The sequence below is a fragment of the Pezoporus occidentalis genome, unplaced genomic scaffold, assembly GCF_034315485.1.
Source record: "Pezoporus occidentalis ecotype Australia unplaced genomic scaffold, CSIRO_AGI_Poc_V1 ctg279, whole genome shotgun sequence".
In the NCBI taxonomy this organism is placed as follows: domain Eukaryota; kingdom Metazoa; phylum Chordata; class Aves; order Psittaciformes; family Psittacidae; genus Pezoporus; species Pezoporus occidentalis.
Window position 1 is genome coordinate 429,890 of NW_026914708.1, and position 26,668 is coordinate 456,557.

General features: G+C 49.3%; 2 protein-coding genes across 2 annotated transcripts; one reads left to right on the forward strand and one right to left on the reverse strand.

Annotated features, from left to right (window-relative positions):
• The first annotated feature begins 1,448 nt into the window (after positions 1-1,448).
• Positions 1,449-3,198, forward strand: LOC134167059 (olfactory receptor-like protein DTMT). The gene is given in 4 exon segments (XM_062625306.1): positions 1,449-1,496; positions 1,937-1,940; positions 2,140-2,653; positions 2,655-3,198. Coding segments are annotated over 4 exon segments (1,005 nt in total). The 3' UTR covers positions 3,094-3,198.
• Positions 3,199-4,988: 1,790 nt separating this feature from the next.
• On the reverse strand, positions 4,989-22,711 carry LOC134167009 (hematopoietic lineage cell-specific protein-like). The gene is made up of 15 exons (XM_062625216.1): positions 22,580-22,711; positions 20,473-20,556; positions 18,777-18,850; positions 17,905-18,034; positions 16,609-16,719; positions 15,943-15,997; positions 13,162-13,272; positions 12,597-12,707; positions 11,934-11,989; positions 9,967-10,036; positions 9,588-9,721; positions 8,512-8,628; positions 7,744-8,035; positions 6,955-7,026; positions 4,989-6,596 (listed from the first exon to the last, which is right to left on the reverse strand). Exons 2-15 carry the CDS (start codon positions 20,554-20,556, stop codon positions 6,460-6,462), a joined length of 1,554 nt encoding a protein of 517 aa, XP_062481200.1. The 5' UTR covers positions 22,580-22,711; the 3' UTR covers positions 4,989-6,459.
• Between the last annotated feature and the right edge of the window lie 3,957 nt (positions 22,712-26,668).

The following is a 26,668-nucleotide window of genomic DNA, read 5'->3' on the forward strand; positions in this document are numbered from 1 at the left end:
TATCACTCTGGTTCCTGAGGTGCCCCATTCCTCCCGTGTAGCAGGCAGGTCCCCACCTTCACTCGTGCCAGCTTCACCGTAACTTGTCAGCAGACTCCTGCCTCTGTCTTACAGGTCACAGGTAAAAGCGTCCTACAAGGTTCTGGACAGACTCTTCCCCTCTCACACCGACACCATGGAGGCACTTGTGCCTTAACAAATCCACTGCCTGAGCACTCTGACAGTTCACAAACACCTATCTTGAAATGATACAGATCAACATGTGCATTTTGCAGCTTTGCAGACAGGGACAGCTCGAGACAAAACAATTTCTGAGAATACTGCTGTTGCCCCTCCCAGCGCTGGCCCCTCTCAGGCTCCTGATCCTGGCTGCAATACTGGGACAAACAAGTTGGGCTGTTCTTGCATCAAAATGCACACAGCTTTGGCTGTGGGCTGGCCGGAAGCAGCGATGGTCTGAGATTTCCAGAATCTTGGATGAGACAGTCCTTATGTACCTGTCCAATGGATGCAAAACAAGTAACAAAAAAACCCACTTCAACACTATTTCTCAGCCTTGTAACACCCACATCCAGGATGGAGAGACAAGTTTGGACGTCATGCATGAGGCAAAACATCTTTTGACTGAAGGTTTTCCTCTCAATATTTTTTGTTGTTGTTGTTGTTGTTTAAGTTGAAAAACTGGAGAGTAAAAGAGAAATGAATCAGAACTTGGCTCTTCTACTTAGCAAACACTGATACTGATCACAGTGTGCAAGTAGAAACAAGGAGAGAACGCTATTAGAGTGCAGGGTCCTTAATTAGGAAGAGAAAGACCTGAAAATTGTGAATGAGACAGAGATGACATTTGAGCAATTCCAACAGGAAAAAGGCCCACAATGAGCAACTGCTTGGACAGATTATTGCAGTAAGTAGCTGTAAGAAAAAAACTCCCAACAGAATCAGTGAATTCTCCATTGGTCAACTTTTTAAAATCGTGACTGATATGTAGATACAACGCATTGGACAGAGAAATTAAGATTTGCCATGCAGTCACAGTCTGTGCTGGTGCTTCCAGCCCTGGTGCTCCCTTATCAACATATATGTGAACTTAAGCCTCTCTGGATCCTTTCCCTCACCCAGCCAAGAGCAGCCGCTAGTTTCAGGCTGGCCGAGTGCAGTCTGTGCCTGTGCCAAGTGCTGTCTGGGACAGGTCTGCACCCAAGCCAAGGCGACTGCAGGTGGATTTTTACCTCTCTCTCAGCCCCATTTCTTCAGCAGCCTCACACCGTATCTGCTGTATTTGTGCACCAGAACACTCAGCCTCCATCTGCTGGGCTTCCTGGCACTGGCATGGGGGGGCTGCAGCAGCCCTCGCCACAAGCACCCAGTAAGCACCAGCTTCAGCAGCCCTTATCTGAGCTTTATGAGCAATAACTGCTTCCTCATGCTTCAACCATCATGTGGACATGGTGGTCATAGCTGCACATGGCAGTAAGCAGAACCCTTGTGTCATGGTGAGACTTGAAATAGTATGATGGAAGAAAGGCCAGTTGAGATCCCTGATAATGTAAATTTGCCTGTGGCTTAACAAACAATGTCTCGAGTCACCCCCAGTTAGAACTTGTGCTTTTCTAAGTGTTGGCTATCACAGAGCAAAGCACCCCCAAAATGGTAAAGATAAAGAAAAAAACTCTTCTGACTGGTGCAGGGTGATGCTACATCCCCAGCCAGTGGCTTGGGAAGAGCAAACTTAGTGGCTGTGGCATCTAAGAAATGACGCGACCATGTCTAGGGGCAGGGAAGTATATAGTCACTGTATAAGTGCCACCAGGAGGATGAGACGTGTGTGGTATACTTATCAAGACCAGGGGTTGGGCTGGCAGGAGAACCCAAGAGGTGTGGTTTCACCTTGATGCATACTGTTCTTGGTTTCTTCTGTGTGATTCTCTTGCAGTCAGGTATCCAACACTGACTGGCAGCTCGCTGGACTCTAAAACCTAGTGTATGTGAAATCCCAACATGGGAAGCTTTCAACTGCTATGGAGATAGGACCAAAGCCATCCTACCAGTGAAACCTTTGCCTTCTGGTTGGTGGTGCTTTGGTCCCCTGGCTCACAATCACCACCTCCTCCTCATAGTGCTCATTTCTGCCCAAAGGCCAACTCAAGTGGCCCCATGGCAGGTTTGTGCTGACTCAGGTGTCAGAGTTCGTGTGCCTGGGCTTTCACCACGGTCAGCCCTTCCTTTTTGCTTTTTTCCTGGCTATTTACCTGGCCACGCTGCTGGGAAACTCTGCAATCCTCACCCTCGTGTTCCTGGATCCCCATCTCCACAGCCCCAGGTACTTCTTCCTCAGTCACCTGTCCTGCTTGGACATTTGCTGCTCCTCAGTGACAATGCCCAAGATTCTGGCAAATGCCCTGCATCAGCAGGCAACCATCTCCTGCCATGGGTGCCTGGCAGAGATGTTCTTCCTGATGGGGTGCGTGGGGTCCAAGTGCACACTCCTGGCTGTCATGGCCTATGACCGCTACGCAGCCATGTGCCAGCCCTTGTGCTATGCACAGGCCATGAACCGTGGAGCCTGCATGGCCGCTGCAGCTTGCTGCTGGCTCTGGGGGCTGCTGGACTCTGCCGTGCCCACCCTCCTGGCCTCCAGGCTCTCCTTCTGCGTGGCTCCAGCACATCTGTGATGTCCCCTTGCTGCTGAGGGCTGCCTGCAGCAACACCTGCCCCGGCAAAGTGGCAGTCCATGCTGCCAGTGTCTCTGTGGGGCTCAGCCCCTTCCTGTTTGTCGTTGTCTCCTACCTCCGCATCCTCACCACCATCCTTGGGATGCCCATGGCCATCAGCCGCTGCAAGGTCTTCTCCACATCCTCTGCCCACCTGTTTGTGGTCGCCGGGTACTTTGTGACAGCCAACCTGAACTACAACTGGCCCAGCTCCGGCTACTCCCTGGCAGCCGACACACTGGTCTCTGCACTGTACTGCATCATCACCCCCATGCTGAGCCCTCTCATCTACAGCTTCGACAACCAGGAGGTGTGGGGGGCCCTGCGGAAAGCTGTGTGGGGTTGGGGCACACTGGGCTCCCCTGGCAGCAATGCATAAGCAGTACCAGGGCTGCCACAGGGTGCTGATGTGGCACCAGTGCCCGTCTAGGGGAAATCTTTGATTTCAGGGCCCCTTGCGCAGACCATGGCTGCCTGTGGCACTCTACCATCACCTGTCTGACCCTCAGCACATCACTGATGGAAGAATGGCAAAATCAAGTGGGGAGCAAGGCTACAGTTCCAGGATTATGTTTATATATTGCAAGTGTTGTGTGCTGAGCTCAGCAGAGGACCTGTTGCAGCTGCACTGCCTCCAGGGAATGCTGTAAAAGTTAATTTCATGTGGTACCAGACATGTTCTGGCTCTGAACAAGGCCATGAGCATTCACTTGGGGCTGCCCAAGGTGCACAGCCAGGCGCTGCATGGGACAAGGGGCAGTGTCTATGACTGCAAAATGTGGCCTCTGCAAAAGGGCTGTTACACCATCCTCCTTCCACGCGTGCTTTGGCACAGAGTCTCCTGTCTGTTGGGTTTCTCGAGGCTGCCATGAAAGCTCTGTGGCATTTTGCACATTAGCCCAGCAGCCAGTCATTTAAACAGGCCACCCATTATTCTCCATGCTTTGGTCAAACAGCAAGTCATCAGCACTCAGCCATGAGCTGGAACTGCTTAAATCCTCACCCGAAATGCTTGTTTCACTTTACAGCCATAGCAGAATCAAACTGCAGTTGTGAGCTGTGGCTGGGGATGACAGTGGCTGAGGGCTGGTTGGTGGCATGGGGCGGTTGTGACACTTACTCCCTTTAACCTCTTCCTGGGGCTCTGCAATGGACCCAAGCTCAAATGACTGCAGGGGGATGGGGCAACCCCACTGATGGCCAAACCTGCAGGCAGCTGCATGAGTCAGTGTCCGACGCCATGGCAGAAGACACGCACAGGCAGCCACCAGTGCAAAGGGCTGCGGGGAAGGAAGCTGGCACAGGCTGCGCAAGCAGATGAGCCCCTGTCTGCAGCTGCGCCACAGAGGGGCACATGCTCACCTATAGCTCAGTTACAAGAGATACCCAGCAAAATCCAGTCTGTTCCCAAAGAAAACTGCTGGAGAGTCAAACCCCAGGCCCATGAGGCATACAGCTTGCTGGGAACAGTTTGCCAGTTCTCAGTACACAACACACACTGATTTTATCCTTCAGGGAAAGAAATGCTTCTGCAGCCCATGTGCTGGAACGGCTGCTGCTCCCAGCCAAACAGGTTGCAAGCCTTGCAGCTGGCTCTGCTTGCTATACACCCTTCTTGATTGTATGAAGTTATTAAAAACACCCCTAGTTCAGAGTCTCACTGGGACACACAGAGTCTGTCACAACCAGACCTATTCTGGTGAGCCTCCTGGAAAGGAACATCAGGAAATAATGGGTGAACTGCATGAGGAAAAAAATCAGGGAAGTGATTTCAGAGAGAAAAAACAATAAACCCCCCCCCCCCAAAAAAAAAATCAGTAGCAGAAAATTGACACTAAAATTGGAAGTTTCTAACCCAAATCACAGTGTGTCGTGATGTAAAGGCACAGACTGTGATTTTTCTCAATATCAAACACTACAGTTTCTCACACACTGCACACACCCCCCCCCCCACACACACACACCCCCAGTGTGTCCCTTATTTATTCCTATTGTGATGGTATTTGCATACCACAAAAGAACAACAACTCCTAGAGTGGCATGTTGAGAATCTAGCCTGGAATATACCAGTTCAAGGGAGGGCTTCAGTTTGTGTTGCATTATTACTGAAACCTGTTTTGAACATTAAAAATTCACCTCGTCTTGTATCCCACCTGCTCAGCCTTTCCCCACACCCAGGACGAAGGAGGGCTAGAATCAGGGGCCCTTTTCACTGTGCAAGGAACTGAGCGTCCAACAAGCACAGGGACATGTGCTGTCACAGAACAACCAGGATGCAATTTTAGTCAGTTTATTACTACAGCTATGAGAGAGTGACAGACGCTGCCTGGATGAATTCTGCCCAAAGGGGGCAGTTACGAAGTTTATGTACCTTCAGGTTATGCAACTCATTCTTCTCCAAACAGTGTCAGATACGCAGGATATTGTAAATAAAAGCAGCATCCTTTAGATAAGGAGGCTATAGCCAGCACCCTCCAAGTAACTAACTCCATTGTTAATTAAACTGCAGTATTTCTTGACTAGTAAGTCACGCAAAGGCCTGTTTAGGTGTACCTATATTACTGCCACACTGAGGAGGCCCGGCTTCAGCACAGGGACTCACCCAACAGCATGGAGAAGAGGCTGAGCCAAATACTGGATAGGGGAACCTACCTTTAGCACGGACCGCAAAACACACTGGAGCCCTTAGGTTAGAAACAAGCTGTGGGATGGCTCTTCCGGCCCCATCTGCATGTCTACCCTTAGTTACACTGTCAGAGCAGGTAACAGGAGATATGGCACTGTCCTAAAAGTATTCTACTGCCTGTATCAAGCAGCACTTATTCTGATTAATTTGCTAGATTGAAAGGATTTCCCTAGCAGAACAGTCCTCTGATGGGCTGCCCGGATGAGAACAAGGGCAGTAGTTATTAACAAACTCTTTGTTAAGTGAAGCCTTTTAGTATTTTACTCTTGCTCCAAGACAGATTTTCCAGAGTATTTTTTCCTATAAAACAATCTATTTTTTACAGTTCTTTTTTCAAGGCTTATCCCAGAAAATGACAAAACTCCCAACAGCATTCCTGGCACACAGAGGAAAACCAAGTGAATAATCTCCTACCCTAGCAACGTCATCCCACATTTTCATTGAGCCGGAACACACTTCTGCTGTTTAATGGAACAGTTCACTACAGCCAAGCTTGTGTTTATGTACAGGAAAAGGCAGCAGTGTTCCTGGGATGGTGAAAAGTTCCCAGGCCCCAGCCCTGCAATTTGCCCAGATAAACCAGCCTCATGCTGCTTGTGACCAAAGGCGGGTTTGCCCTTCATGGTCCTCTTTTCCTTGACCCCTGGGTACGATAAAATCCAGGGCTCCAGCAACTTAAAAAGGTCTCATAGCTTATGTCCCCTCTGCCTTGACTAGGTTAGAGTTGGTGTTTCTTTTCTGTGAATGGCCCTTTCAGAAACAGGAATGGACATAGCTCTGTTTGCAGGCTGACACTGCAGGGCAGGTTAGGTAGAAAAGATGTCTTATACTGCACTCACATGCACTTAAAACATCCCACCTTTCCCATCTGGAAGTGGAGGGGAACCAAAGTCCTTTTGGGCACAGGCTGAAATATTCCCGCAGATACTGCCAGTTTGTTTCTTTGTATTTCTTGCATGCAGACACGCCAGGCCAAGCCAAATCAAGCCAATACCATGCAAAAGCTTGAAGCAGAGAAATGCAGAAGTTTGGACACAAGCTCCTTGGACAATGCCGGTCTCACTGGAGAAGCCTCACATAATTTGCTGGAAAGAGGCCTATTTTGCCCCGGCACTGCCCCCGCCACCAGCCTTCATCTACCATCTCGATGTGTGTGATTATGTCATCAGCATCAAAGTAAATCTCATCATCGCCATCTGCAAAAATTGTTCAGAAAAGATAGTCACAATGCAAAAATAACCCAGAAAGAGCTGGATTTACATACACCCATCCCCAAGAGAAGAATATAGAACAAGAATTCTGATAACCCCCAGAGTCCATCTCACCCGATCCCCATCAAACAACACAGATAAATCAGAGAAGGAGCAAGACTTCACATATGAAAGGTGAAGCTTCTCTGTTCCCAAGTCAGGTCCCATTCTGCTTTCCAAGAGGAAGAAATTTAAACCACCCACATCGAAATCACCACTGCTGATGGTGTAAGCCACCACCTCCCTGCCTCACCATGCCAGCCAGCTCCAGTGCCTCTACTCACAGCCTGGATGGCAGACCCACCTCCTTGGTAATCATAGAGAGCCACTGCACAGGTCCCAGGGTTCTCCACATCATAAACATTGTCCATTTCCCCTGCAGAAGACAGGATGGGCAGATGAGAAAGTTGGAAGCAGCCATATAGGTCTGGTCAGTGCCACCCTCCATCCAGCTGTCAGCCTTCGGGTGAACAACATCCAACCACACCCCTATCAACAGGAAGAGGTTTCCCATGGCTCAAAACATGGTAGGACTTCCCTCCCTTCTGCAAGGAGAGAGGTGGGGTCCTGATGCTTCATGTTCTTCTCCCAGGAAAAGGCTGGATGTTAACTCCAACCTCTCCACTTACCATCTCCACTACCAGCGAAGCTGCAACAGAAACATCAACAGTAGCCTATGCAGTTTGCTTACATGCTTTGAGGAAGACCACCCTGCACTCCTCATGTGCAGGAGACACCACCAGATCAGGTCTAATGCGCACTAGTCATGTGAGCAATAGGCAGAATTGAGAGGGCACCCCCAGGGCTCAGTGCAGCACCAGCAGTCACTTGCCAGGAGTCACTGCCAGGAGGCAGTGCACCAAGAGAGTCCAGGTCAGCTTCTTTAGAGCTCTCTGGTCCTCCTGCCTGAGCACTGCTCCAGCAGATACTGGCTGCCTGGCCCAGCACCCCATGCAGCATCATCATGGGCTGCTCCCCTGGCCACAGGAGACTTCAGGATACAAATTCCCTCTGGAGTCTGTCCCATACACCCAGTGTGGTTAGCAGACAGATACAAGCTCCCCCAGACATGGGCTCTTCCATTAGTACTCACCAACAAGCAGCTGGCTCTGGCTGGGCTCCTCAGGAAGCATATTCTCATAGTCCTCATCTCCATCTCCTCCACAGTCATAGATGGCATCCTTTCCCAGGGGGGCTGGCAGCTCCTCATAGTCAGCACCTCCACTGGTACTGTCACAGTAGTCAGAGGGGTCTGGCAGCTCCTCATAGTCTCCACCAGCACCCAAACCTTCACTGTAGATTGGCTGATCCTGGCTGGGGTTCTTGCACAGTTCTTCACTCAGATCTGCTGGCCTTGGTGGCAAAGCGGGTGATGTTTCCTCATCCTTTTCTGTCTCCTGCCATGAAATGAGAAAGTGACAGGGAGGTCACCTACAAAGCACCCACTGCAGGCATCTCTCCCATGACTGCACAGCACTCAACACAAGGGAGCCTGCTCCACTGCAGGTGCTTTTAGTGCTACCATTACACAAATGGAGCACCATCTTCTGGACAATAAGGTCTGTGCTGAACTGGCACCTGGGATTGCTGTGAAGACCCTCTTGGCCCATGTGTTTGAACCTCTCCCACATACTTAGCTGCAGCTCACTGCACTGCCACTGCACTGACCCAAGAGCTTGTCTCACGGTGTAAGGTGCTGTGCAGCCGTCCCATCACCATCCCAACATTTTCCCCCTTACTCCTTCCAAAGCCTTTCCCATGCTACAGCTGCACCTCATTTCTTCCTGCAGAGGTTCCCATGAAGCACAGCCCCTCTGTGGTGCAATCCCCTCTGCCTGCTCCCCTTCCTGCCCTCCCTCACCTGCCTTGGCACCTCTTCTTGTGACACAGGTCTGTCTTGGTCAGCACTCCTGGGCACCCTTGCTGGCACAGTGGCAGAGGCTGCCTCTGTGTGATCCTTCTCTCTTTGTGGGACTTCCTGATGGAGAAAAGTCATAAGATCCTCTCAATCCCTTTGAATGAAATCCAGAGCAATGTCCATTCCCAACAGAGCAACTCAGAAAATTCTCCTTCAGCTGAAATCTGTTCCAGCCCACATGAAGCAGCCCTAGGACTGGACACCAGCAGGCCTGTAACCACCATGCGGTCAGCAGAAACTATGTTCAAGGAGAGAACGTATCAGGGAGTGCTTTACTGGTGAAACCTTATCTGCACACTGAATGCAGAAACAGCACAGTGTAGAAGGAGGTCTTCTAACTGTGAAGTTTTGGGTGCAATCTCCAGTTTGTAAAACCCTGAATGCAGACTGCTGGGATGGTGATACTGGGGACGTGTGACTGAAGGAGCCTGGGCCAAAGCACGGGAGGTTATGTCTGGGTGCAGACACATTCTGATCTGTGCTGAAAGGAGAAATCCAGTGACAGTTGTGAAGCTCAGCAGCAGTTCCTGGCAGTTACAGGGAAGCAATTTAGGCAAGAGATTACTGTAAAGAGATGAGGTAAAAAGGATATGGAGCTGCCCGGCCCTGAGGAGAAGTCTGCTTTGCGTGGAGGTTGCGTGGAGGCCTCAGAGCAACCTTCCAATATCTGAAGGGGGCCTATAAGGATGCTGGAGAGGGACTCTTCACCACGGACTGTAGTGACAGGACAAGGGGTAACGGATTCAAACTTAAATAGGGGAAGTTCAGGTTAGATTTAAGGCAGTTCTTCCCTGTGAGGGTGCTGAGGTGCTGGCACAGGGTGCCCAGAGAAGCTGTGGCTGCCCCATCCCTGTCACTGCTCATGGCCAGGTTGGACGAGCCCTGGGCAACGTGGTCTAGGGTGAGGCGTCCCTGTCCATGGCAGGGGGCTAGGAACTGGATGATCTTAAGGTCCTTTCCATCCCAACCCACTATATAATTCTGTGATTCTGTGATATGTCAAGATGGCCATGGCTCACCTTCCACCGAGCTGCCAGGCACTCGTGACCTTGCCACCTCACCCGGTCCCCCTCTGCCTGCCTTCTCTCCTCCTCTGCTGCCTTAGCCATGTTTTCAAATCGTGACCGCAGGCTGCTGGTGCCACTGGAAGCTCCTGTGGAGAAGGCAGCAGATGAAGTCTGCTCAGTGACTCCCTTCTACACCCCAAGCATCCAGGACAAACCCAGACCTCTGCTCTCCCAGAGCAGCCTGCAGCTCAGCCACCCTCTCCTGCACTTTAACACAGGTCAAATCCACATCCCACCACAGCACATGCCTGCCAGTGTGCTGCCACAGAGGTACCGTGAGGCCCATCCACAGCTTCCCACCAAGCCCAGGACTGGCACTCGACTGTCTCACCTGCCTCCAGTGGTCTCGTTTTCTCATAGCGGGAGGTGGGAGCAGCCATCTCACTGAAGCCAGCAGCACTCTGTGAGAGGAAGTGTCCAGCAGGTTAGACAGGGCTAGTGCTCAGTTTCCCTGCTGGATTTGGCTACTGGTGTCTGCAGGCTTTGTTCCCAGTTGTGTCTGTCTTCATCTGTACAAGTGCCACGGCCCTGAGGAGGCTGCTGGCTGTATCCTGCCCTGCTCTGGGACTGTCTGTTGCCCTCCAGCCAAAGCCAAGGGCTGCTCCTGTTGCAAAGGGAGGCGCTCAGGAGGGCTGAGTGTGGAGCCAAATGGAGGAGGCTGCACTGGCAAGACAAGTGCTGCTCGGAGCACCAAGGGCTGGGCATTCAAGGCAGAAATGTGTGCTAGAAACATCACAAAGAGCTGAGCAGACAGCTGGCAGTCTACCGCTTCCTGAGGTCCAGGGCCCCGATGTCCCTGTTCCCTGCACTCCCAGTGGTATGAGACATGGAAGCACTTCCCTATTGGATGCAGAGCTGCAGCTGCCTAACCACGAAAAAATGTGTCCCTTCAGCGAGTTGCTGCCTTCAGTACGTGCATTACGGAGGCATGGGCTGGAAAACATCCAAGTGCAAACCTGTGTGAACAACTGAGATACTGCTGGCTTCATGAGGTGTGAAGAGATGCCTAAACGGGTAATAGCATCGATGGGGTGTTTGCAGCAAAAAAGAAAGTGCAATAAAGTGGCTTAATCTACTTTAATGAGAACACTATTTAATACAAAAAGGAAAGTGTGGGTACGATCCAGCTTTCAGACTAATACAGCCACATTCAGGGTTCTACCTGCAGGTGTCACCAACAGGGTGGTTGGCAAGTTCCTGCCAGCCCCATCCCTGGTTTTGTTAAGGTTTGCAGGCAGATGACTACCCCCTGGACTGAGATTTAGCCAGCTGAACAGACCATAAGAAACTCCTGAACAGGACAGAAAAGCCTGCACAAGGTAACAACACACCTGCAGAAGGTTACACACACCACCACGAGGAATGGCCAGATTTCACCAGTAGTTAAGAGAGGGTGTTATGGGGCCAATCATTCACACACAAAGCTGCACTAGCTGGTGAGTAGTACAAGAGGATAAAGAGCCAGACACTGGAGAGGCCATGGATCTCTGTAAGGTTCAGAAGAGACTGGGAAGGTCTGCACGTTGAGGGACCAAAGATTCAAGCCAGCTTCTGGGAAGCCTCCTTTATGTCTGGGTGTGACAGCTGCTAACAAACCTTACACCTTATGTAAGACAGCAAGAGGAATGGCAGCCTCAGAGGTACCACCTCACTGGAGGTACTCCAAGGCAAGAACCTCTCTGTATGCATACTGCTCCCTGCATTATCACCTGCCAGTCAGTGCTGGGGACGCCAGGTGGGTCTTCAGTCTGATCCAGCACCTCTCCTGTGTAAGAGACAGTTGCTGCCCAGTGCAATAGCCTGTGGCCTCTCAGACTTATCAAAAGGCTGCACTCACAAAATTTCTTCTCCAAGGAGCTACCTCAGCTCATCCTGGCTGAATTGGTACTCACAGGGCCTGCAGGAGTGACAGCAAAGCAGCCAGAGAGAACATTCCTGGTATCTCATACAGTACTAGATATCCAAGAGGAGACAGCTTAGAAACCTCTTTGTGGCTCTGCTATTAAATCCTGCCCCAAAGCAGGTCTATGACTCTTCAGTCTGAGAGTTTAATGCTTCAAGAGCGGCTGACAGTGGAAAAAAAAAAATCCTTCCTTGCATTATAGTCTCCCTGGGCTCATATGGTATCCATCTTCCTCTGCACTCTGGTATTCATACTGGGCCAGCTCCCTCACCCCTACAGCAGCTGTGCTCTGAGCAGTGAGACCTCACTGCATCTGGGAAGTCTCTGCTCTTGCAGCAGTGCAATGAGCACTGACTAGCAGGAAGCAATTGCAGGCTGCAAGTATAAAGTCTTACCTTATCAACTCTGTCCTTCTGGACCCCGTAACGACCTCCAAATCCCTTGGCATAGTCTGTATGGAAAAATAATGAGGTGTTGTATAATATTTTACATTTTGAGTGCGCCTCTCACTTCAGCATGCTGTGACCAATGATACATGATAGCTTTGTCTGCATCTTATCATATATGGAACTAAATATAATACAGGCAAAATGCTCTGGGCACTAGCTTGTAAGACTAATTCTTCATTTCCTTCAGCAAAGGGCACAATCGTTCAGTGCTGTACACTGGCAGATCTGTTTCCCAGGCACTGGGGTGAGAAGCCAGTCATGCCATTTGACTGCAAAGTTGACTTCATCACTGAAGTTAAGCACACAGTCAAGCCTTTCCTGGAACCTGCTTTGCCTTGTTCCCATGTGCTCATCTGCTCAATGAGCTTATGATCAGGCATGTAGCTCCCAGAGAAAGCACAATATAGTCTGGGAAGCCTCATTCAGGGACTTGCACTTACCCAGTCATGCACCTACTCTGGCTGAGTTTACCCTTGTGCTTTGAGGATTCACAACATACTGTACGCATTCAGTTTCCATCAGCTAAATCACTGTCAAGTATGAAGCACTAACTCTAGGTCTGTGCGTGCTCCAAGGCAATTGTGCCGCTACCTCTGGCAGCAGTCCTACCTGTTTGGGACGCATGAGGCTGCACTTCCTCCTGATGGTCCCAGCCAAGGGCACTCTTGTCCTGACGATCTCTCTGGACCCCAAATTTCCCACCGAAGCCCACAGAATAGTCTTCAGCCACAGGGATCCAGATCACAGCATGGAAGAGAACAGACAAGGGAGGGAAAGAGAAAAGTGGCAGCACTGTGAGTTGAGGCTTTTCTCACAGGGGCAACAGTCTTTTCCCTTGCTAGGATTTAGAGAAAGACACGGGGCAAGGTCAGACTCCCCTACTGGTGTCTGCAGCAACAGCCCTTCCACTTCCCTGGGGCATGTCACCTGCTATTAGCCCCTGGGTCTCCTCTGCACCCCTCCTTTGGTGACATACTGCCCAGATCCCTGTGCCCATAGAAACCTGCTGCTCCTCTTCATTTAGCTGGAACTTTTCCCAGCAGTCACACCCCAGGTAATGGCTTTCCTCACCTGACCAAGCCCATCCATGCAGCAGGTTGCAAACACCAAGGAAAGCCCCAGCAGCACATTCCCGAGCTCAAGTACTGACATGCCTGATGCACCCCCAGCTCACCTTTCTGAGAGTCGTGCTTCTCTGCCTCGCTCTTGTAGTCGAATCCCACTGCCGCTTTGTCCACCTTATCCCTCTCCAAACCATAACGGCCACCAAAACCCTTGGAGTAATCTGAGGTGGTGCATGGAGTGAAATGCTGCCCTGAGCACAGGGCTAATGAAGGGAGGGGGTAAAGATGGGGAGCAGCACTGGGGAGGCGCAGCAGAGAGGAGGAAGAACAGCAGGGATGATGGAAAATGCTAGAGAAAGCAAGGAGTTTGGAGGGGACTGGGTAGATGGCAGGGAGCACCATGAGGACCCTTAAGGATGAGGGCCCATGAGAATGGGTGCCCAGGGCAAGTGTGGGTGATGGCAGCAAGAGAGCCTGAGGGCTGTGGGCAGCAGGAGATACAGCAGGCTGAAAGGGCAAGGAAAAAAAGCAACATGGCAAGAGCAGCGAGGGAGGCTGTAGGAGCTCAGCCACTCAAGGACGCAAAGCCAAGACAAGATTTCAGCACTGACAGTCTGGGCATCCACCCACTAATGAACCACCAGAGAGAGGATTTCAGCCTGTGGTCTGCCAGTCTCTGAAAAGGTCTGTGCATAAGTATATTGAGCCCTTGAAAGCACAAAAGATGGCAAAGTTTTGTTGTACAGCTTACATTTGCTATAATGGAATCTCAGCTTCTACAAGGAAACCACTGCCTAGAATCAGCAGCAAAGGCTGAAACCCACGTTTCTGCAGACATGCTCCAGCTCTTCCCCCACGCTGTCTCTGACACACTCGACCATTATGTGATAGAGGCACAGCAAATCTTCCTTACACATCCCCTTTCCCATCTGCTGAACTAGTAATGTATTAACTACTTCAGCTGTGTTTACTTACTCTCCAAGGACTACTTGTTATTGTCCTAAGAAATTTCAGCCTCTATCCTAGCTTCTGGCTGCATAAAGACACCTTCCTCTCAGAGGACTGGTCTGCCAGCTCTGTTTCCAAATCCTTCTGAAGAAGTAAATCACAGTTACTTTTTGTTCCCTGACCCTCTTCTTACAGGTGTGCATTTCATAGGAGTTGAGGATTCTCCAGCAAATTCAGCCTTATCAACTCATGAAGACTGTGATCTACAGAAATAGGCATGAAAACATTTTGTATTCAAGAATGCCTGTTTCATGGCAGCTCAGTCACTTAAGGATGAGTCTGTAAGTCCCAGAAATTTCTTAAACTTTCCTCAATTAAACTATTATTTACCCATTAGGCCACTATAAAATGGACATTTTAGGATGCTGCTTTCAGCAAATACAGATTTTATGACTGTTACCTTGACGGCAGGGTTTCCAGCATGGACACATTTTTATGAAAAACAATCCTTACACCTTCCCCTATTTCTAACATTTTTATTTTGTTCTGAGTGGTTTCTGTGGTTTTAAACAGCCTGATGAATTTCTGTGTCCACAATCTAGTATATGGGAATGCATTAACGTAGCACAAGTGCATGCAATTTGTTAACTTACGATCAACCAAGAATGCCTCAGAATATCTTCCTTCTTTTATAATTTTCTCTGAAATGAACAGTTCTTTTCCCGGTAACGCAGTATTCCTCACGTGTATCGGACCTTGCCTCTGATCTTCTCTTGGTTGCAAAATGTTTAAAACATCTTTAGCTTCAGTTGTTGCAATGAAAATTCTTAATGAATTGTAATGGCTTAAGCACAGCCGGTAACTCAGAACCATGCAGCTGCTCTCTCACGCCCCCCTTTCTTCCCCCACTGCTCCCAGAGGAATGGGGAGGAGAATCAAAAGAATGTAAGTCCCATGGGTTGAGATAAGAGCAGTCCAGTAACTAAGGTATAACACAGACCACTGCTGCTACCACCAGTAATGATAATGATAAGGGAAATAACAAGGGCAGAGAATATAAAACTAAAAGGGGAAAAGGAAACAATAACCACAAGTGATCCCAATGCAATTGCTCAGCACCCACCAACCAATACCCAGCCCAACCCCAGCAGCGATCTGGGCCTTGCGGGTGATTCCCCCCAGTTTCTATACCGGGCATGAGGTGCTGTGGTATGGAATACCCCTTTGGCTAGTTTGGGTCAGGTGTCCTGTCTCTGCTTCCTCCCAGCTTCCCATGCCCGTCTTCACTGGCAGAGCATGAGATTGGAAAAGTCCTTGATTGGAGTAAACATTACTTAGCAACAGCTAAAACACTGGTGCATTATCAGCACTGTTCTCAGACTAAAGCCAAAAACAGCTCTGCACCAACTACTAAGAAAGAGAAAAATAACTGTTACTGCTGAACCCAGGACATAAATATAGCTGCTTGTATGGACATGTCAAAGTTCGCTGAATCATCTCCAGAATTGTGCACAAGTTTGGGTGCTGTGGAGGCTTTTGTTCACGTATTTATTGTTGTTCCTTTTCTTATATGCCACTTTTTCAGAAACCACTTCTCCTAAAGTGCTTGGGTTCCTTCTGGAGCAGCTGCTCAGAAGGACTTTTAGACAAAAGAAAGTATCATCCCTCCATCAGGAGTGCATGTGGGGGTGTCTTCCCTGCTCACTTATCATGTGGTTTCTGTCAAAGCAAAACTAGAGATAAGTGGAATATACAACAGAAGAGTGGTGACAGGATAGCAGGGAATGGGGCTGTAAGGGTGTCTGACTGGGAACAGGAATCTTAAACAAGAGACGGGACAGGGGTAACAAAGGCGACTGTGCCACAGCATACAGCAGGGAATATTGGGAGCAAAAGAGAAGCTTGGAAAAGTGTCAAGGAGCCACGTGTGCCCATGGACTTGCCTTTCTGGGACGAGTGTTTCTCCACCTCACCTTTGTATTCAAACCCCAGTGCCGACTGGAACAAGAAGGGAAGGAATGACAGTGGTCCTGTGGACCAAGCTGGGTCCCATCACCCTCCCCCAGGGGCCAGGCTGGGACCTCGGGACCCTGCTCTCTGTCTTGTGGTGGCTGGTACAGGTCTCCTCAGCCTCTCACACCATCCCTGCTGTCCCTGTTAGCAGTGTGCCCAGGAACAGGCCCTTGCAAGAGCCCATGCACTCCAGGAAAGAGGGCCACAATCCTGACCCCACAGGCAAGGTGCCTGGGCAGCATCTGATGCCAAGATGTGCACAGCAGGGGCACCATCCTGCTGTCCCCATCCAGTCCTGCTACTGCCATCACAGTGCATGGCACAGCTTGGGGCTTTGGAGATGCAAAACGCCACAGTCCCCAAGACAAATGCAGTGATGCCTGGATAGGACAGTGCAAACATGTTAATGCACACCGGAGAGTTAATCTCCACAGCTGCCCTGCAATTTGCCCTGAATCACTGTCCTGCACACAGGAGGTGAGCTCCTTGCTGGACCTGCACCCACCAGCCCTCTGAAAGCTGCAGCCACAATCCTAAAGGTAGGACTGGGTATTAGGGGCAGCACTGAGCACAGATCGCTGCCCTGTCCAACACACCTTGTCAGCCCGGTCCCGCTGGACTCCATACTTCCCCCCAAAGCCTTGGGCTGCATCTGTCTGCGAGGAGTGTTTCCCAACATTGGCAATGTACTCGTGGCCAACTGCACACTGAGAAGAGAGACAGCATGACATGAGCACCCATGGGCAGACTGGCAGGGTAGACAGAGACACAGCCACCACACAATTGCTCTGCCCCACTGCCGAGTGCTTGCAGCCACGACGTGACAGGTCCAAACTGGTGGTTCGGTGCTGGTGGTGGCAATCCCTTCTGCCCAGCCTTTGCCAGTACCAGCTGTGCACTCAGACCTGTGATGCATCTTCAAAGGCAACCATCACATACAGCTGGCCCCACTGCCAGCTCATCATGCACACTGTGGGATTCTGAATACCTGCTGCTCCCAAATACCAGTGGAGTAGAGTCACGGACAATCACATGGGGAAACTGCGGCAGACACAGCTGAACACCCACAGGCAGCAGGGCTGGCGCCTGCTGCCTGTCTGAGAATGAGGGTCAGCACACATGGCTGGGATAACCCTTTATGCCTAACACAGGGCAAGCCAGGGTCCTGCTGCTACCGGCCAGAGGCAGCGTGGCCAGGAATCGCTCACGCTCCTTGGGAGAAGGGCCAGAGGCTGAATGATTGCAACATCCTGGTGAGAGTGGATGAAGGCTGAGGAACTGCTCAACAAAAACAGCCTCACTGCTCCAGCAGAAGGGTCTGAGCTTGGCTGGTTCATTTCTGCCTCCTGGAAAGGTCTGTTTCTCACCCTGCCATCCTGGCATCATGCATACCCACAGCAACCCCATATATCGAGTGCTACTGCAATCTTATCACTTCACTTCTGAAAACAAGTAAGTATTAAATGCTGAAAGGTATACCAAGATTATGATTATCAGAAACATAAACCAGATGTTATGTGAGAACAGAGAATATGAACTAGAGCTTCACCGTGGGGAGATATGACAGAGGTCTGCAGTGGAGAACATGAGGAGAGAATTATTACTCATTAGTTCTCCAAGCACAAGTAGGGAAGTACCTAATTTCATTGTTATGCAGCAGGTTTGAAACAAGCCACAGAAAGTCCTTTTTCACAGCTAAAGGGAGTGTTGCAAGGAAGTTCTAGAGACGTATTATACAAATGGGTTCAAACAGATCCTGAAGAAAGATTATGGGCCAGCTAGACATGTGCAAATGTGCTCAGCTATGCCATTCTTTCCCTTGAGAAAACAGGGATGCTTTTTCCTTTATGAGGAGAAGACATCCACTGGGGACAAAGGAAGCCCTCTGTTACCTTATCCATTCGGTCCCTCTCTGTTCCAAATTTGCCCCCGTAACCATAGGAGGCCTTGGGGCCAGTCTCCAGCTCCTTCTTCTTGGTGACTTCATGTTCCTCTGACACCTTGTTCCTCAGCTGGTGGATGCTGGTGAGATAAGAGAGGGTAAATCACTGCGGGATTTCGCAGACTCATGCAACCAGGTGGAGTGTCCCAGCGCCACTGTACCAGACAGAGCCCAGCACAGGGCAGGATGTAAACCTGCTGCCAGCTGCCACCACATGCCCCCACACCGGGCCCCTCTGTGTGGTAGCCACACATACGCACTCACTGCACACGGGCAGGGCATGCCGCTACCCTAGGGCTGGCGATAAGACCCAGAGCTGCAGGCTCGGTGAGTGCATCCAGCCCCCAGCCTGCAGATCCCACTCAAGGCTACACCCCACCTTCAACGGGAGACCACACTTCCGTGTGCCTGTGTGCTGCACTGGCCACACTGTGCGGGTCACTACGGGGATGTGCAGGGAGCTGCTGGATAGGGTCTGGTTTGGCCACGGAAGGTGCAGGAAGCCTTTGCCGTGGGGACAGCCGCTGCCTGGACATACGGAACAGTTCCCCTCTCAGCACACGGGCGGTCTCTGAGCTCTACCCGTGGTGCACCCCCAGCCCCAGCCCCAGCCCCAGCCCCAGCCTCAGCCCCCGGCAGCACCCGCGCAGGCCGCAACCCCGATCCCCTCCTGCCCGGGGCCAGGCCACCGCCGCGCTGTTCCCCGTACGAGGCTCCCAGAGGCGGGGCCCCGACGCCCTCTCCCTCCCGCCCCGCCGAGCATCTGCCCTCATGTGGCGGGTTTCGGCCCCGGCGTAGCGCTCCGCATCCGGCGGCACTCACTCGATGTGCTCGGCGCGGCCGGAGCCCTCGATGGTTTTCGCTCCCCAGCGCTGCTCCTTCTCGGAGATGTCGTTCTGCGGAGCGAACCGCAGCCGTCAGCGGGCCCGCAGCACGGGGCTCCGGCCAGCAGGGCTGCGCCTGGCTCCGGGCACGGCCCACGGAGCCGTGCAGGGCTGGCAGTGGAGCTGCGAGCGGCTCCATCCCCCCTGCTCGGGTTGGAGCTGGGAAACGAAACCGCTGTGGAGATGAATTGTGTAGGAAAATATGGGGAAAACACCGACGCGAACGTTTCACCCAGCTCCGCTTGAGGTCCGCCTCAGCTTTGTTCTGAGAGCGCTTGTTTTGTCCACGTGTGGAGGTTTATTTGATGAAGCGTCAGTAACGGTAATGCTTAACATATGCATATACAAAATAAAATCTGAAATTAAGACAAAGTTTTTTTTTCTGTGCAGGCTTATTTTAATGCCCCCACAAGTAGAAAAAGTGAAATAAAATCTCAAAATACTGGGAGTGCGGGGGGGGGGGGGGGGGGGGAGGTAATCATTAATGATTTTGAACTTAGAGGAGGGGAGTTGCTTTTGTCCCAAACTAGAATTTCTTACTGGAAATAACCAGGCAAAGCTGAACGTTGAAAACATCAAGCTCTTGTGTAACAGAAGAGACTCCATCAATAAACTGTCTTGGAAAGGAAACCAAAATCTCAGCAGCACTCAGAAGAGACCTGTGGCTCTAAAGCATGGCTGGCGCTCCCCAGCACCAAGAGGAGAAGGACTTGCTGTGCTCTGTGCTCCTAAGAGTTTTAGAAAATGGGTATGAAGAATGAGATGTCAGTGTCTTGATGCAGCAAAGGACCGTTCAGGTCACCCAAACCCAGAAGGCAAAGCAGTGCAGAAAAATCATGTAAAGTCAAAACAATGGGTGATAAATTGGAAATGAATGGTAATGTAGCAAGTACAAAAGTAAAGCATATAGAAAAAAAAAAATCCTAATTATATCTGCTCAACGATGGTTCCAAAATATTTACCATTAAGGAGGGAGTACTAAACATGGGATTATGTGCAATTATGTGCAAGAGTAGCAACTGTGCTTTGGCCAAAAAGCCAAAGTGTAAGTAACTTAATAGGAAAGAAATAGAGAAGCAAATAGAAAAAGACAGTCATGACACCAAATGCATGAGGTTCCCACAGGCTGAGACTTTCTATTCGTTTACCATCTCACCTAGAAAATTAGACTGGAAGAAAACAAGGTTATTTGGAGGGATGGAGCTCCATCTGCCCAAGGTGACGTAAATAGAGTAGGATTCTTTCATTTGGACAAAAGACAGATGAGGGCAATGCTGAAACCCTGTACAATTACAAACATCTTGGGAAAGAGAAAATGTCTTTGCTATTTTTGTAATATAAGTTGTGAGGACAACTTGGTGAAGTTACCAGGGAGCAAGTTCAAAAGAAACTAAATATTTTATACTTGTGATACACTGATGTAGGAAGTTCTGGAGACTAAACATAGGTATAGGTCAGAAATGGATTACCTGACCTGACAGTAACAGCAAGGAGCTGTTGGGACTTGGCTGATCTGCTCAGGCAGTGGTGCTCTCACCACAGCCAAGCTCCAAGCCCTGGCCCAGCTGAGCAGCATGTGCCAAGGGCCCTTCACACCACCACCAGCACTGTGAATTAGCCCACCAAACACTCACCACGAAGTCAGGGTCAGTGTCCCAGTCGTCTCCCTGCGCCTCAACCTTCACCGACACGTCATGTCCCACGGCTGCTTTCCACATCTGCACAAGGAGGACATGGCATTACCCAGAGCCAAGCCTGTGGACACTGCTGGCTCACAGCCATGGGAATGTCAGACCACAGGAGTCATGACAGAACTTGGCTGGAAAGGACCCCTTGCATCTGCCTTGCTAGTCTCAGTCTCTCACACAGTGCAAGGCACCCAAAATAGTTAACTTTTGAGCCCCAGCACCTCTTCCGTAAAACACTAAGTGAAAACCACAGTCCTCAGGCACACTGACTCCACAGTTCAAATGCACACCGTATTCTAATGCAAATTAGTACTAGTAAAGTACAGTTCCCTGCTTTAACTTCCTTTCTGCCACCATGATGCAATGCTTATTTACCTGAGGTTGGACTCAAGTTTGTGTGTTTTCCAACCTTTTCATCACTGCCTAGTGTGCTAGAGAAGGTTCAGAGAAAAGCTGCATGTGCTCTGACAATGCTGGTACAGTGCACTGTGTGGGGTTTATGTCTGTTGGGGGATAAAAACGGGCTAAAATCCTAAAGTGTGCAGGGCAGAAAAGGCTGAAGCTGCTGTGCTGTGGCTTGTACAGGGTGTCCAGAGAAGCCTGGAGGAAGTGATAGGCCCATGAAGAGGAAGTTAAATAAAAGTAATGTGAAATCTAAAACTCCTGCATTTCATTTTCAAGGTGACAGTGAAAAAACACGATGAAAAGGTGCCTTCCAAACAACACAGTTCATACAAAATGAGAAACAGATGATGAAACAGTTTGCTTGCCCCTGCACAACAGAGCCACCATTCTCAGCAGAGCTCTCACATCCCACCACCTATTACCGCCTGTGGTGCTGAGGAGCTCTGTTGTTCTTACTGATGCTCAAAGCAGCTTTTCACTGGGGCAGAGACAAAGATGGATCAGAATGAGAATGTGCAGCTAAGATGAGGCTGCTGAGCCCTATTTCACATCACTGCAAACATCACATAAACCTGTAAACAAACCAACAGGAGGGAAGAACTTTGTGATGGATCCTCATTTAACAGCACATTTTTATTAAGTGCTTCTTGACACCACTAACTCCTGAATGCTACAACCATACAGTACAAACTAGCCCCAAGTGCCCAGGACAGTTGCTTTCTGTGCAAGAAAATGCTTATGCTGAACAAGTCATTGATTGTACAACACAAAAAGCTGTCAAGTGAATCACCTTCCAGTTCAGCACAGTGCACTGCTCAGTTCAGTTGCAAGCTACCCTTACCAACTGTCTAGAGAATCCACAGTGTAAGACTGGAGAGCAAAGACAACAGAAACTGAAAGAGCACAGCAGAACACAGCAGGTCTGCAGCATAATTCCGCTGTGTGTGTATGCATTGACACTAATCTTATGACAAACTGAATATAGTCAATTGCAAATAGAAGCAGGTGAAGTAGGAAGGCTCATGTGGACAATATATAGCATGATAAATGCCCCTCAGTAATTTATTGGCATCTCTCACTCCAAAGATTTTGAAAGCTTGTGTCTCATTTTTTGTTAAGGATAACTCAAGAGCAGTATCCAGCTGGCACAGGACTGGTCCACAGGGCAGTTCTTTGAGCAGCTAGCTCAGGTGCAGGTGCTTCAGGATTTTAAAGACAACTGTAAATGGGTCTTGACCGCCTCTTGTCCACAGCCAGCCACCATGCATCTTGGGAACCATGACAAACCTCAGACTCTAATCACACGACAAGGCTCCAGATACTCTCTGTAATGATGAACATCAGAGTAACAGCTCAAACCTTCAGTTTGTTCCATTCCATTTTTCCCCCTGAAAGTATCCACTACAGCACAAATACAAGGGCTGCCACACCAACACAGTCATACTGGTTGACTTAGAAGCATGTTTCTTCAGAGCCTCAAGCACAAGAGGAACTAGGATGACCAAAGAACAGACTGAGAAGCAAAAGCTGAGCACTATCAGCTCACACAAGCTGCGTCAGGAAGGAAGGAGTGCTCTTTGCCCACCAAAACCCTACATTTTTTGATGTTTCTCACTTTCCATTCTCAGCCCCCACTCAGCTTTCTTACCTTAAAGGTGCACCAGCTCCTGCTGGCAAACTTGCTGCTTTCTGCTCAGGCACCTGTTGGTCGCAGCAGCTTTTGGACTATGGCTGACTCTGAGTTCCTGGTTTAGCTTCAGCTATCTTCACTTCCTGTGTCCCAGCCCCCAGTTCTGCTCAGTTATGAGCACCAAAACCTGCCCTGGTGGCTGTGGTTCCCTTGCATGCTGCCTGTGCTCTGTGGGACTGACAAGGCTTATACCAAGGATCCAAACTGCTGACTCCGTGCGTAGTGCTGGATGGGGCACAATTACATTTCTTAGTGTGCAAAACCAGATTGTGATTTCCATCTTCAGCTCTTCCAGAAAACCATTCTGCCATAAGAGTACAAGAGAGTTAAAAGGCTGAAGCCCTTGGGCTTCAGTTACAAGGAGATCCAAAGAAAGCAAGCTACTGCTTACAGAACTTGTTATGGAATTTGACTCAGTGCTTTAAAACACAATTAAAAATATATATACAGACAGACTGACAGACAGACATACATGAAAGATCTTCCAGGTATTACACATACATGTATTCCAGGTATTCCATACATGTATTCCAGGTATTACACATATATGTATATACAGGTATTACACATTCCATGTATTACATATACATGAAAGATCTTCCAGGACCAGAAAAAAAAAAAAACACAACAAAAAAATGGAGATTAAACTAGGAAGAGGGAAAGCATGTAGTTAAAGAATCCTATGCACTTACAGATCAAACTCTTTGGTACAGTGCTTACTGATGGGAAGTGCACATTTGGAATGAGTAGCATGAATCACACTAGTTTAACACTAGATAAACATCTCAAAACAAAATAACATCCTTACCGAATGAGCAAAACAAGAAAAGCTCCTGGAGGAGTCATTTCTGATTGACACAATGGCAAAACATACAGGGCTTAGAATAGAACAGAGTAGAATAGTTCAGTCGGAAGAGACCTACAGTGATCACCTAGTGCCTGACTACTTCATGGCTGACCAAAAGTTAAAGCATTTTCCATGTTAAAGACATTGTCCCAGTGCCTGTTAAACACTGACAAGCTTTGGGCATCTCTCCAGGAAGCCTCTTCCAGTGTGTGATCACCCTCTTGGTAAAGAAATGGTTCCTAATTTAATACTACACTGCACAATAGTGTTGTCTCTAAACTGGAGAGGCCTGGATTTGATGCACGGACCACTTGGTGAATAAGGAATTGGCTGGATGGTCACATTCAAAAAGAGCCAAGGTCAATTGCTCAATGTCCACATAGTGGCCAGGGACAAATAGTGTTCCATAGGGGTGAGTACTGGGACTGGTGCTGTTTAAAATCCTTATCAGTGACATGGATAGTGGGATTGAGCACCCTCAGCAAGTTTGTTGATGACATCATGGTGTGTGGTGTGATCGACAGGCTGGAGGGAAAGGATGGGATCCAGAGGGACCTGGACAGGCTGGAGAGGTGGGACTGTGTGAACCTCATGGAGTTCAACAAGTTCAAGAAGGACAAGTGCAAGGTCCTGCACACAGCTCAGAACCACCCCCTCCCCCCCACCGGATGCTGGGTTGCACCCCCAGAGCATGAGCAGCAGCTCAGGGAGGGGATTCTCCCCCTCTGCTGTGCTCTGGGGAGACCCCCCCTGCAGTCCTGATCCAGCTGAGATAGATCCTCATTTCAGGGATCTCATGACCTGAAAAACAAGGTGCTTGGTTACAGCCAACATGGCTTCACTAAGGGGAAATCCTGCCTGACCAATTTGGTGGCCTTCTATGATGGGGCTATGGAACTGATGGACAGGGGTAGAGCAGTTGATGTCATCTACCTGGAATTGTGCAAAGCATTCGACACTGTCCCACATGACATCCTTGTCTCTAAATTGGAGACATCAATTTGATGGATGGACCACTCGGTGGATAAAGAACTGGCTGGATGGCCGCACACAAAGAGTTGTGGTCAATGGCTCAATGTCTGGCTGGAGACCAGTAATGAGTGGTGTCCCTCAGGGATCGGTGTTGGGACCGGTCTTGTTCAACATCTTTGTCGCTGACATGGACAGTGGGATTGAATGCACCCTCAGCAAGTTTGCCGATGACACCAAGCTGTGTGATTCAGTTGATACCCTGGAGGGAAGGAATGCCATCCAGAGGGACCTCGACACGCTTGTGAGGTGGGCTGATGCCAACCTCATGAAGTTTAACCATGCCAAGTGCAAGGTCCTACAGCTGGGTCGGAGCAATCCCAGGCACAGCTACAGGCTGGGCAGAGAAGAGATTCAGAGCAGCCCTGCGGAGAAGGACTTGGGGGTGCTGGTCGATGAGAAAATGAACATGAGCCAGCTTCAGTGTGCGCTTGCAGCCCAGAAAGCAACCGTATCCTGGGCTGCATCAAGGGGAGCGTGATCAGCAGGTCGAAGGTGGTGATCCTGCCCCTCTGCTCTGCTCTTGAGAGACCTCACCTGGAGCACTGTGTGCAGTTCTGGTGTCCTCAGCATAAAAAGGACATGGAACTGCTGGAACAAGTCCAGAGGAGGCCACGAGGATGATCAGGGGACTGGAGCACCTCCTGTATGAAGACAGGCTGAGAAAGTTGGGGCTGTTCAGCCTGGAGAAGAAGAGCTGTGTGGAGACATCATGGAAGTCTTCTGATGTCTGAAGGGGGCCTATAAGGATGCTGGGGAGGGATTCTTCATTAGGGACTGTAGTGGTAGGACAAGGTGTAATGGGTTCAAACTGTAACAGGAAGTTTAGATTGGATATAAGGAAGAAGTTTTTTACTGTGATGGTGGTGAGGCCAGGTTGTGAATGCTCCATCCCTGGTGGTGTTCAAGGCCTGCCTGGACAGAGCCTTGGATGAGATGGTTTAGTGTGAGGTGTCCCTGTCCATGGCTGGGGGAGTTGGAACTGGGTGATGTTAAAGTCCTTCCCAATCCTAACTGTACTATGATTCTATGAAATATGCCCAAATGCAAAGACAAGCAAATCCAAGCAGGTCTTGTTTTACTGAAATTGCTTTCATTATTAAAGTGCTATTTTGTTCTTTCGTCATGGCAGTAAAAGCTGAAAAAGGCTGAGGGAGAGGTGAGACAGAAGAAAAAGGTAATCTCCAGAGGCATTCAAATAATACGAAGAAACAGAGCTTCTGCTATCAGCGTACAAGGAAGTGTACACAAAAGTGACCTACAGTCCTGTGATGATCTTGTAAAAGTTATGATACAGCAGCTCCATACCCGTCAGCAGACCTTACATGACAATAATATACAAATTTCACCAGAAAAATAATTTTTATTATATATACATGTCCCAGGAAGCTATAGGCAAAGTATTTGGTCTCTCAATTTTATAAAGTTGAGGAAGCCCACACAGATAATCAAGGGTAGTGCACAAATGGATATGTAATGCCAATGTTCTGGACCTGCCAGAAATCCAGTTATTTTACCATGATGAAATCATGTCAGCCTCAAACAGGCTTTGTTTACTGGCTAGAGAAATCTTACTTTAACAGCAATATCAGAAGCATTATTTCTTTCCCACGGGAAAAAAACATGACTGTTAATGCTATAGTAAGAGGCAAACAGAATCCTAGCAAGTACTCTGAACAGAATGACCACTTGGTCTCTTGACAGGGAACTTAACTGGAGCTATCTTCTTTGCATTCAGCATTCTCCCCTTGGAACAGGGTGGTCTCAATTCCAGGACATACTCAAGAGCTCTTTAGAAAAGACAGCTTTCCATGTATGAAATAAGATCAAGTCCATTTACATCAGTTTGCTTTAGATCCAATGACCAGCACTAGCTTTCTACAATAGACTTTTCCTAACGCAGAGATGTCAGAAGGTTTTGAAATTGCAGTCCCCTCCTCAGCATAGGGAAAACAGCTTATTTCTGGAGCTTCTGCTTTTGATTTGGGCCCACATTCCACATTCCGGAACCCTTAAACACAGCCTGCACAGGTTTAATCTTGTGGCAAGGCTTCAGTGGATTAGAATGCTGGAGCATGGCTGCTCTGATTTCAAGAGGTATGCAAGCACCTTCCATCACTTAGAGCTAAAAAGTTTTTTCCTATTCCTTTTCAATAGCTAAGTTACTGGCA